The sequence below is a fragment of the Eschscholzia californica genome, unplaced genomic scaffold (genome assembly GCF_041429995.1).
Source record: "Eschscholzia californica isolate CP2 unplaced genomic scaffold, dmEscCali1.0.p SCAF_4, whole genome shotgun sequence".
Lineage (NCBI taxonomy): Eukaryota > Viridiplantae > Streptophyta > Magnoliopsida > Ranunculales > Papaveraceae > Eschscholzia > Eschscholzia californica.
Window position 1 is genome coordinate 54,092,269 of NW_028238461.1, and position 12,138 is coordinate 54,104,406.

Sequence of the window (12,138 nt, forward strand, 5' to 3'; positions counted from 1 at the left end):
ATCTTGATCTATTCATCCCTTATTATCATAGCAACAAATTTCTTTCTCATCTTTCACTCATTTTTTTTTCTCTCTCCAAACTAATTGGGATGAAGATATAGTTGGGTATGGCGATGATTTGCTGATGACAAAATCTTCTATCTAGATGAAATGGGAGAGAGGGTGGGATGGTTCTCCCTACTTGCAATATGATTCAACGACAGACAAAGAGTAACCCTTTTCAGGAAAATGATGTAGCCACAAAATTTATCAAGAGGTTTGAGAGGGAATCCCAAATCAACAGATGAGGTTGATTTACTAATTTCCTCGTGATTTGTGACACATTTCACGAGGTAAGTCCAGCTGTTGATTCGAGGTTCCCGTCAATCTACAAATCTAGCGTCCGTATCAATTCTCGTCTTTTTCTCAAACAAAAAACCCCTTGCAGGAATGGTCAACTGTCACCATCCAAAATATATGAAAGACAATGAGGAAAAAGGAAGAATTTTGCCTTAAGAGGACTTTGGAACAAATGATTAAAGTTAACTCAGTTTATGATGAACCGAGTTACGGTGAAGGCCAAACGGATGAAAAATATAAGAAGCCAAAATAATCAATTGGTCAAGTCTGGGGGCCCAAAACGAAATTAGCTCATTTCCGAGATAAGGAAGGAGATGCTGAAGACAATAGGAAAACAACAAAAGAGAAAGAGTTAGTATTTGAGACTTGTCACTAACTTCCAAGTTTTCAAATTGAAATCCTCAATTTATGCGAACTTCCTCACTCGGATTGAAAAGCTTTGACTAAATGAGAAGAGGGTAAGGGTTCGTACCTTTTTGGTGTAATTGTGCACCCAATGTACAGGTAGGTGAACATTACACCAGCTCATCTTTATCGTATAGTTTTTCAGCTGTCGACTCAAAAAAGAAGGAAAACAAAATTTATGAAAATATTCTAATTTGAAACTCTGTCAGACAATTTTTATTTTTGGAGAAAACACCACTCTTTATTTTCATCTTCGTTAATCATCGTCATCATGAGTTCATGACTACCGGTCCGAAAACCACCACCACCAACGTCATTATACTCGAGTTTTATTATGGGTTATTCCCTTTAGTCCAAGTTTTTTAAATGCTTTGTGTTGGATGAGGAATTTCAGGATATAAGAGTTTACCACATTTCACTTTCGTCTGAGTTCTTTTCGATGTTAAGAATACTCAGTCGAAAGCATAGTCATCTTCAATGCGGGGAATTTCCTTGATGAAAGAGAATCTAGGAGATAGATAGTGATCCGATGGAGAAGTGGTGGTGGATGGTGACTAAGGAAGAACAAAATCACAAACAAATTTTATTTTAAAATTACTAAAATTGAATTTCTATAACATAATAAAGTCTAACTATATGAAACCAAGTCAACACTTAGTGTCTCAACAAAAAAAAAAAAAAAGTCAACCCTTAGTGGCCGAAGTGGTTGACAGTGTTGAGTGTTGACATAACTTATTCACAATGATGTTCCCCACAACTACTTTGACTGTGCCCAGCCCCTAACCATGTGCCTGCACTCGTTTTCAAACGAGGGTTCGATTCTTGTACCACTACCATAACAAACCCGAGTCAAGGACTATTTGGCAATGTACGGTTACTTATTTTCTTATTACTGTTAATAACTAATTAACTACATAAAATAGTACTACTTTATACACTCAAAATGTTCTTTACTTTTTTTGTTCTAAAACACAAAAATATGGGTATAAATGATGCAGTATGTCTACGACTCTTTAGTGCACTGTTTGGACACTCTTGCCCCTATAGGCCCATGAAGTCCAAGAGGAATATATAAGCTCCTTCTGAGTCTTAGACATACTGCATCATGAATAAGGAGAAAACATCTTACAAGACACGTAGTCAACTTATTGCCCCAACAGTAATTCGGTAGAAATATGATTTACCTCATTTAATTACATAAATTAAATATAAATCTAGAAATATGATTTTTTTTTTTTTTTTATATTGACTACAATAGTGATTACAAAGGCATTGATACGATGTTATAAATACGATAACTGCCGAATTACTGTTGGTCTAAAAGTCTGACGAAATTAAATGACCTAAAACACACATAAACTACTTTATTTATATCAAGTTCAATATCCCTAGATTTGCACTTCCATAGATCGAACATTGTAGATCGAACATGGAACTGCCGATTGTTGGAGTAATTTTTATCTACCTATTAAAGTTGGAGAAGTTTGAGACTGAAAAAGGAAATGGTAATGATGTGAAGAGCATGGCTAATTGATAAAGAAAAAGACATGGAAAGCAGAATCAAACTTCACTTATTCAGTATTAGAGCTGGCTTTTTTAGGGCATGCCAATTACTGCTGTCCTTCAGATTCACTTCTTTTTAGATTATTGGTAATGATGATGTGAAGGCCTGAAATGAAGCATAGCTGACTAACACACACTTGGAAATGTTCATGAGTTAACAACAGTTTTCAATTACTTCAATAAAATTTATCTTTGTTATAACAACTTTCAAGTGACTCAAAATTTCAGAAACAGAAAGAATAAATACCCGAATTCGTAATATCTCAATGGGACAGAAATTTGGTAGATAGTTACCATCTCGTACAAAATTTAGTTCGAAGTTACCGGATCGGCAGCCACTTGAGTCCTCTTTGGACAATCCGTGGAGATATGGCCTGCAACTCCACATTCATAGCATGTTCTTCTCTTCTTTCCACCTCCCGTACTCACATTCATGCTAGTAGTAGTAGTAGCAGCATCGATAATCGTATTCTCAATTTTCGGCACTTCTTCTGATGTCTTGCTTACATTTGCTGCTTCTACTTCTTTCTTTGGGCAATCTGAGGAGATATGGCCCGGAACTCCACATTCATAGCATGTTCTTCTCTTCTTTCCACCGCCCGTACTCACATTACTAGTAGTAGTAGCAGCAGCAGTAGTAATGGCAGCATCAGTAACGTTATTCTCAACCTTCTCAACTTTCGGCACTTCTTCTGATGTCTTGCTTACTTTTGCTGCTTCTACTTCTTTCTTTGGACAATCCGAGGAGATATGGCCTGGAACTCCACATTCGTAGCATGTTCTTCTCTTCTTTCCACCTCCCGTACTCACATTTATACTAGTAGTAGTAGTAGTAGAAGCATCAGTAATGTTATTCTCAACCTTCTCGATTTTCGGCACTTCTTCTGATTTCTTGGTTACTTTTGCAGCTTTTACTTCTTTCTTTGGAACTGCACATCTAACCCTAGCAGGTCTTCCGCAAACCTCTTTTTGATCTAGCTTCAAAGCAATTGCAAGAGATAAACTGTCATCGAAATCAACGTGTGCGTACCCTTTAAATTCTTCTGTCTCTTTATCAACACCAAATCGAATTGATGATATTTTGCAATCTGAGAAAAGTTGTTTTAGATCATCCTCAGTTATATCCCATGATAGATTTCCAACATAAACACGGTTGTAGCCTTCCACAATCTTCGGCGCAAAATCAGCTGATGGTTTTTGGGGTTTAGAGGTAGTTTTGTATGGCTGGATCTTCAAAAACAGTCCACCCCTGAACAAAAAAGAAGATATTTCAATGCATATACATGTGATTTAGTGTTTTCGAAACTCAAAGAGGGAATGGTTGGACGCGATATTGTTCAATGATTAGTAAACTTACATGTCAGCTCCATCGAGAGCTAAGGCTCTCTTTGCTGCTGCTTCAGTCTGCAAGATGATGAAATTGTTAGATTGAATAATAGTAACTAGTAGAATGGGTTTTGTTGATCTGCTGACATATAATAGGAAACAAAATGTTGATTCACTAAAAGTGGTCTTTCTATTTGCTTAATGTGGGCCACTAGTGAGGATAGCAGAAAACATCTAATTTGGTATTTGATTCCAAAAGGAATATATAAGCTCCTTCTGAGTCCTTCCATAGATAGGAGTCTCGACGAACAACTTACAAGACATGTAGTCAACTTATAAGATATGTACAATTGACGACGATTTATGAAGTAGATGCATACAATGAATAAGGAGAAACATGATGGAATAGAAACAAAAAATTGCAATGGACTAATGAACTTTTAAGCCTGTCCACATATCACATTTATAGATGAATCGGAGGTACATTGCTACTACCAAGTGCACCACGTAATCAAATCATATTACCGAGTTTAAAAAATAGATGGTAGGAGATAGAATAATTGATTATGTTGTTAATATGCAAATAACATACATTAAGGATCTTTTCTAGAATAGGAGCAGTTGACGTGTCCAATAACTACCAAAAAGAGATTCTTTAAGAGTACAACATAGAAATGAAAATCCAGCCTCTTTTTTTTTGTTATTGTTAAATGTCCGGGTGCTCGCTCGGCAACTTGGAGTATATTTGTCTAACCAGTCATTAGTAGAAGTACTAATCTTTGTTACTATTCTTCTGTCTTTCATCCATGCTGAAGAGTTTTCATAGATTCACCCAGTACACTTTTCTCTAAGTCCATAAATACACAATTCGCCTAATAAGTTTGGAAATCAGCTGCTTCCCAAAGACATCTTGTAGCTTCATATTTCATACACCCCGTAAGTTTGGATCCCCCTACAATAAAACTTCGGTTTCTATATCTTCAGGATCTAACGGACAAAAAAGTGAAAACCATTAAGACTTTTCTTCACTTTAACAATATATTCTTATAGAAAACAAAACTCCAGTTTCACCAATGAACCCAGAGAGTTGTTGACTATTCAACCCTGTCTGTCTAGTTCTACTTTACCACCTCAAATTTGAACATATAGACCCTCCATTTAAATTTTTAAGTATTGCCCTTGGGAGCTTTCTCCTCCATTTTCACTGAAAGTACACATTTCTAGCAATCTAGCTCACCTTCTCGCATGTCCTACTTTTTATCGACAAATGTTGACAAGATGCTCTCAAGCACAAGAAAACTATATACCAAGATATTTATGTGTGCAACTCTCTATATTTCATAAGCACATTGGCTACATTTCCTCATTAATCCCCCAAAATATGAAGTTGAAAGAGGTATATGATGATATTAACAAAATGGCATACTAGAAACTACTGAGACCAAGTACTCCATTCATCTATGGTTACCAGAAAACGAAAAAGTTGCAAGGGAAATAATTATTCAAACCCAATTATCACAAAAGTGAATGAACTAATTGTACTCATCAAGAATTATTAACATCACGTATACTAATCTTAGTTGAAACGTTAAATGCCACTAAATCATACTAGCATAATTAACCCACATGTTTAAAAGTTGATTTGAAGCCTTAAAGCAGTTTTCTTCAATAAGACAAATGTAGCATTCCTCGAGGTGGAACGAGACGTACTCTTCGTTTATAACTCAGAACCTAATCCACGTTTTACACAGCTTGAACTTAGTATTCATTTATTAATAGCCCTATGGTGTTAAGAGTTAAGACACTACGAACACAGAAAAACAAGCAACAAACAACAATTAAATTAAAAAAAGAACAAGAGAAGATAAATCAATGAAGGCGATAATGAGGCATTAACCATCAATTGGTAAAGTGTCCAATAGATCTAGGGCCTAGAAGCATCCTCGACCAGACCACCATTTTAAACATAGATTAGAATAGCTGAAACCAATATTATTAGTTGAAAATGCAAACCTTGAAAGTGATCATTGCAATCCCCCGGAATTTTCCGCTCTCCGGAAACGTCATACAATCCATCTCAGTAATGGTGCCACAACTCTCAAAGAAACTCCTAATATCATCTTCTGTTGAGTAGAATGGGATGCCTCCAACATACACCTTAGTAGCAAGCTCTACATTTTCTTGACTGTAAAATAGAACAATAACACAAGTTAGAAAATCATGATTTCCTCAAAATCCTAATTTTCATATAGATTGCATCATCCATATCCAAGGAATGAAATTTTGATTTAATGAAAAATTTCAGGAGACATGGAAATGAAAATATTGAAATGAGGGTTTCTTTACTTTGGGTAGGCATAAAAATGTAACAGATCAATGGGTATCCCCATTACAAAAGAACCCTAATTTGAAACAAATTTAATGAAGAAACTCATACTTTCTAATCTTCTCTAATTAAGATTAAGATCAAAGAGACATATTTATTGGGAATTTCTTACCTCTCTTCAATCTTGACAGGTTCTTCTAAATTTCCACCATTTTCAACAACCACTTTGTCTTCTTTCTTATTTTTCTTCTGTTTCTTTTTATTTTTCTTCTTCTTTTTCTTACTAGCTGGTTTTTTCTCTACTGGTTTCTTCTCTGCTAATTCTGAGCCACCATTCTCTTTATTTTCACCTTCAACTTCCTCTCTCTTCCTCTTCTTTTCCTTCTTTTTCTTCTTCTTCTTATCACTCAAATCATCTGTACCAGAAATCTCCTTATTCTCTTTCTGAGTATCATCACCATCTTCTTTATTACTCTTATTTCCATCAAGGGTTGTCTTCAAAACTCTAAAAGGAAGATCTTTTCTTCTTTTCTCTCTCTTTGACAACTTGGGTTTCTGAGTTACAGTAGTAATAAGTTGTTTGAGTGATTGAACTTGCAGGTTAGGGTCTGATTTTGTTGTGGTTTCAGATACTGATTGAGTTAATGATTCAGCAACAGATGCTCTTAGTTGTTGCTTGAGCTTTTTGTTGGATAAAACCATCTTCGATCTGAAAACAAATAAGAACACCCACAAGTAAATTTGGTGAAAATAACAATCTATAAGTAAGTAGTGAGGGTCGAATGTCGATTGAAGTCTGAAATCACAATTTTAGCAGGGTTTTGTTTTGAAGCCAAAACCCCCCCAGCCAGGGGCGACTCTTTGGAGGAGGGTAAGGCAGTGGAGATGGACTTGGGCCTAGCAGTGGAATATGGACCTGGGCCTGCCAGTGGTAGACGGACCCTGGGCCTGATCTTAAAGCTGGGTTTTATACTTTATTCTCAATCTGACTAAAAATTAGTGACAAGGTAGTGAAGATGGAACTTGGCCTGGCATTGGAATATGGACCAGGGTTTAGCAGAGGAAGATGGACCTGGGCCTGTCAGTGGAAAATCAACCTGGGCCTGGCAGTGGAAGATGAATCTGGGCCTGATCAATGGGTGGGTCTTATTCTGGATCTAACTAAATTGTAAGGCTGTGGAAGATGGACCTGGACCTGTCAGTGGATTATGTGCCTGGGCCTGACAGTGGAAGACGGACCTGGCCTGATCTTATGGCTGGGTCCTATTTTGGAGTTGAGAAACTTAGTGATAGGGTTATAGTCAAACAAGATTTTTTACCTGGGCCGCGTATGGATAAAAACACAAAACCCAAATTGAGACTTTTACAAGCCCATATAAAATTTAGAAAAAATGGTGCTCTTATTGGCATTCACAAAAGTAGCTCGATTTATTATGACTCCAAATTGCTAGATTCTAGAACAAACCACTTTTAATCATAAACATATTAAGATTCTGGCTCCAATAGACACAAAATGGCAAAAGAAGGATGGATTTATTTGGGAAGACAAGTTTCTTGGATTGAGATGTTTTAGAGAAAGAAAGATGGTTGATTCAATGGCAAGTTTATTTGGGGTTTATTTGATCTGAAAGGGTGATGTCGTTCAACGGTCCAGATTAAAAAAAATAAATAGAGCGACCATATGTGATATACACCGGTCTCCACTCCAGGGAAAACACAAACTTGTTCATAAAAAAAAACTACAATAGTACATGGGCCATGGTAAAAAAATATTGAAGAGAGTTTTGTATTTTAAATGTCTACTAGCTAAATGTCTCGGACATCGTCGGACATCTTACATTAGGTTTATGATTACATACCGGACATAACAAGTAAGAAAAAAAAATTCATTCTTACAAATTTCATGGGAAACCAAATATGTGTTTATGCTCGGAAGTAAATATATATCTAATAAATTTCTGAAGAACGCACAAGCACTAAATACTCATCAATCTGCCGACTATATTATTCTTCTTTACGATCTTCTTATAAAGGATATTGAACAGGAACCCTAACCATAAAACAAGAATCATTGATATGAACCTCCAATTTACAGATTATGTTTACCCAAAAGTAGAACAAGAAACATTCTTTTATTTTGAAGTAGATACCATAACAACTACACTACTTTGAATCTTGGTTAAATGACATAATTCAAGTATAAGAATATATTCAGTCCCTCCCATAATAATTCTTTTTCATGATGTTAATAGTTTTTAAATCTCGCAGAGACCAATTCTTATATAAAGGGAGAATAGATTTTTAGAATATAAACCCTAGAAAATTAACCTTCATTTCTTTACTAACAATATGTTCCGTTAAGTTTAACGAATGGTATTTAGGGGCTTAGAGAATGATTGGATGAACCATTTTGAAATTTTTTTTACGAAGCAAAGTTCATACTAAAATAGTAAGGAGATACGAATCTCGTAGAGACTTTCGATCTGTTAATATTGTGGTCCTTGCTCCTTAGTGAATAACACAAGGACCACTTGAGCAATAAAATGGCCATGGATCTTTCTTACTACATAGAATCTTTCTTATATAATATGTTATTTTAGATAATTAAAAATTCTAGATACATTTCTTGTCTCGAATCTTTCTTATATTATATATTACGGAGTATTTAAAAACATTAAAAATTACAGATCTATTTTTTGTTTCTTTAGTGTGTGTTTGGTTTAGTGATGACTAAATGGATTGTTTATTTTATTGTCCTGAAAAGAAAAAATATAGTACAAAAAAGATAAATTGTTATTTTAAGGAAAGAAGAAAAGAAAGAAATCAGATAGGCCTATTGGCACATCTATTGAAACACTTATCTTTCTTATATTAATGTAATATATGCGTATCTAGTAGGCATTAGGTGATCGTGGTTCATCTAAATCCTATTATGTAATGTGCGCCTTACTTTCGAATGACAAAACGTATCTTGACACGCATCACTTTGATTTTTATTGTTAAGTGGGCTAACTAAGAGAGACCGTCATCATAAAATAATCAACAAGTTACAAGTCTGTGTTATGATCTCAATAACCAAAATATTGTAAGAAAAAAAAACGGAGAAGAAAGTAAATTAGGAGGAAGAATGAAGAAAAGAGAAATAGAAGGTAGAAAGAAGCAAACAAGTATAAAGCTAGTGGTGTTAAAATGTTACAAGTAAAAACTGTCACTGGGGTGTGAGACGACATAATTTAACAAGAAAAATAGAAGAACGCGTCAAGATTGAAACATGAAACCTGTAAAGAAATAACAACCAAATTTTGTACTCTCCAATTGGTTTTAAAAACCTTCATTTAATGATTTATCACGATTTTAGATGAGCATCAAAACTTTCATATTTCAATTCCATGGACTATGGTTGAAAGATAATCATATTATATACATCTATATATACTACTAGAGTACTAGACAATTTAGTGGGGAGTATGAGTATCCCAACAAATTTTGAGCAAAAAGAAGAGAATATACAATAGGGAATGGGTTCTTTAGAATCCAATGTACACGCCTTATTGTCTACAAATAATTGTGATAAGAATTTTTCACACCACATAGCTCCATCCAAGTTCCAACCCCATCCTCATGTCCAAAAGAAAAACTAATGGAATTCGATAACTAAGAATAGAAAGATATTTCTAATTACAGTATCACCCACGATCGAAAGAATATATAAAAAGTAAGATTCAATTTGCATCATAAAGCACCACGTGTATGGTAAGAATTATACCAATCAAAGTATAATAATCTTACCAATAAGACCAATTCTAACATTAGTATAAATATGAGTCTAGTAGAAAGACCTTGGTGACTAAATCAAGTTAGCTAGCTCAGCTAGTTAAGTTAGTAGCTTCTCACTCACATATCTCCTTCTCTCTCTCTCTCTCCCTCTCTTTACTTTCTTCTCTAGCTTCCCTTCTAGAAAATTGAAGAAAATGGTGCAAACAGAAGAGATGATGATGGTAAGGAAAGGACCATGGACAGAGCAGGAGGACTTGCAATTGGTGTGCTCAGTTGGCTTATTCGGAGACCGTCGTTGGGATTATATAGCTAAAGTATCAGGTTCGAGGGGTTTTGGCGAGGTATAAATAACCCATTTTTGGAACACCACCAAAAAAACAAATGAAAATGAAGGATGAAGGATTTCAAATCCTTTAACCTTGTCTGGTTTTATTTTAAAATTTTGTTTGTAGGTTTGAATCGATCGGGAAAAAGTTGCAGATTACGTTGGGTTAACTACTTGCATCCTGATCTTAAACGTGGGCGAATGACTCCTCATGAAGAACGTCTTGTTCTTGAACTACATTCTCGTTGGGGCAATAGGTCGAACACTTTTCTCTCTCGTGGTCTCTCTCTCTTTTTTGTGTATGTCAAGTGGTAGACATAGATTTTCTAAGAGAGTCTGAACCCAAAATGTCTCAAACCCTCGGTCTTGAGGTCAAAACTAAGTTCTTGGCCGCTCCAGCTGAGGGCCGAGGGTTTTAGCCTCTTTCTTTAGGGAAAGTTTTTTTATTTTGTTAATGTTTTCTTGCAGATGGTCAAGAATTGCAAGAAAATTGCCAGGTCGAACAGATAACGAGATTAAGAATTATTGGAGGACACATATGAGGAAGAAAGCTCAAGAGATGAAAAAAAGAAGTACGGTGGAATCATCAAAGAAATCCCAAAATATAAATGAAGCAAACGATGGAATTAGTAGCAATTTATTACATGGAAAGGGAAGTTGTAGTGATATAACTGCAATAGGAAGTGAAGAAGAAGATTACTCCATGGATCAAATATGGAATGAAATTGCTTCCCCTCAAGAAGTCAACAGTTTCCCACTTCTTCAAGAATCCCATCTTAATAATTACAATAAAGATCAAGAAGATTACAAGTTCTTATGTCCTCCTATGACTTCTCCTATGTGGGACTATCCTTCTGATTCGCTTTGGAAGATTTATGAAGAAGAAATCAAGATGGGTACAGCAGATCGTTTTATTTTCAACTATAATCACAAGGGAGAATCCTAATCACTAGATCATTTAATCTGTTAATCTAGTTTGTTTGTTTTTAATTTAGTTTCTTAGATGCATGTTCATCACTATAATTATCATGTACAATTTTACCACTTCTCTTTAGCAAGCATTTCTTTTTTCCTTTCTTGATCATGTAGAAGTAGCTAAAAATGATGTGTAAGTTTTATCAAATAGAAATCATGGGCGAATATGTAAATTAGTTCCGGGTTTGTATGTGCTACTATCAGGAGATTGACATCGATGATCGAATAATGTATAATATCATATTATATAAGATATTAGATGTTTTTTCATTTTAAGACTTTGGGATATGAATTCTAGTACTATAATGCCATTTTTGTCACACTTATGCCGATAATGTGAATCAAGTGGACATACTTTATCTTAAAGATAAGGTATTGAAATTGTATTAGGATATTAACAAGTGGAGTTTGACAAGGATTAGCAATTTGAGATGTAAAGCCATATGATGTCATCTTAATCAATTTAATTAACCGTTAAGTTATTAGCAACATTCAACTACATTTTCAACAAAAGATTAATTAGATGTTCTTAATGTGTAACTCGTTTACAAAAATTATGTTTAGTAAAGGGTCACTTACTCATAATTTGGTTCTTCTTTGAAATTCGACTCAATTTGAATTAGATTAAAAAATTGTAAGTAACACATGGTTGGCCAAGTGGTTGACACTTGACAGTGTTGACATAAACTCCCAACTCCGTAAGTCACAGATTCGATCCATGGTTATTTAATTTGGATTATTAAAAATATAAATGATGATAATAAGTTTATTCAGACTCCTTGACACACGACTAGATTGACTAAAATTCAGGCTTTGCATTCAACTAGATTGACTAAAATTCAAATAATGAAAATTCAGGCTTTTTCTTTTTTTGATTAGTAATAATGATTCTTTTTTTGATTAGTCATAATGAACTCTAATATCATTTCTTAATATTAGTGTTATAACAAGAATTGGTCACTTTTATAACCATAGATTTCTCAAGATTGGAATTTTTAGAGAGAGAGAGAAGAGACCCTATATTCTATTCTTTACCCTATTATATATTTGTTTATTTTGAAAGTGGTGTACTAGTAACTTTTTAAGAAAAAAAGAGAGTAAA

General features: G+C 34.7%; 2 protein-coding genes across 2 annotated transcripts; one reads left to right on the plus strand and one right to left on the minus strand.

Moving 5' to 3' along the window:
* Window positions 1–2,457: 2,457 nt before the first annotated feature.
* PHIP1 (phragmoplastin interacting protein 1) lies at window positions 2,458–6,837 on the minus strand. The gene is made up of 4 exons (XM_086636648.1): window positions 6,132–6,837; window positions 5,647–5,818; window positions 3,665–3,711; window positions 2,458–3,556 (listed from the first exon to the last, which is right to left on the minus strand). Exons 1-4 carry the CDS (start codon window positions 6,659–6,661, stop codon window positions 2,617–2,619), a joined length of 1,689 nt encoding a protein of 562 aa, XP_086492774.1. The 5' UTR covers window positions 6,662–6,837; the 3' UTR covers window positions 2,458–2,616.
* A 2,933-nt stretch (window positions 6,838–9,770) lies between these two features.
* Window positions 9,771–11,306, plus strand: LOC147546233 (myb-related protein MYBAS2-like). Its single transcript, XM_086636649.1, has 3 exons — window positions 9,771–10,057; window positions 10,189–10,318; window positions 10,530–11,306. Exons 1-3 carry the CDS (start codon window positions 9,931–9,933, stop codon window positions 11,005–11,007), a joined length of 735 nt encoding a protein of 244 aa, XP_086492775.1. The 5' UTR covers window positions 9,771–9,930; the 3' UTR covers window positions 11,008–11,306.
* The last annotated feature ends 832 nt before the right edge of the window (window positions 11,307–12,138 follow it).

Coding starts and splice junctions, on each gene's coding strand:
- LOC147546233 (XM_086636649.1), top strand. CDS start 9,931: ATGGTGCAAACAGAAGAGATGATGATGGTAAGGAAAGGACCATGGACA. Junction 10,058..10,188: donor TTATATAGCTAAAGTATCAG/GTTCGAGGGGTT, acceptor TTTTGTTTGTAG/GTTTGAATCGATCGGGAAAA. Junction 10,319..10,529: donor CATTCTCGTTGGGGCAATAG/GTCGAACACTTT, acceptor GTTTTCTTGCAG/ATGGTCAAGAATTGCAAGAA.
- PHIP1 (XM_086636648.1), bottom strand. CDS start 6,661: ATGGTTTTATCCAACAAAAAGCTCAAGCAACAACTAAGAGCATCTGTT. Junction 3,712..5,646: donor TTGCAATGATCACTTTCAAG/GTTTGCATTTTC, acceptor ATCATCTTGCAG/ACTGAAGCAGCAGCAAAGAG. Junction 3,557..3,664: donor GCTCTCGATGGAGCTGACAT/GTAAGTTTACTA, acceptor TTTTTTGTTCAG/GGGTGGACTGTTTTTGAAGA.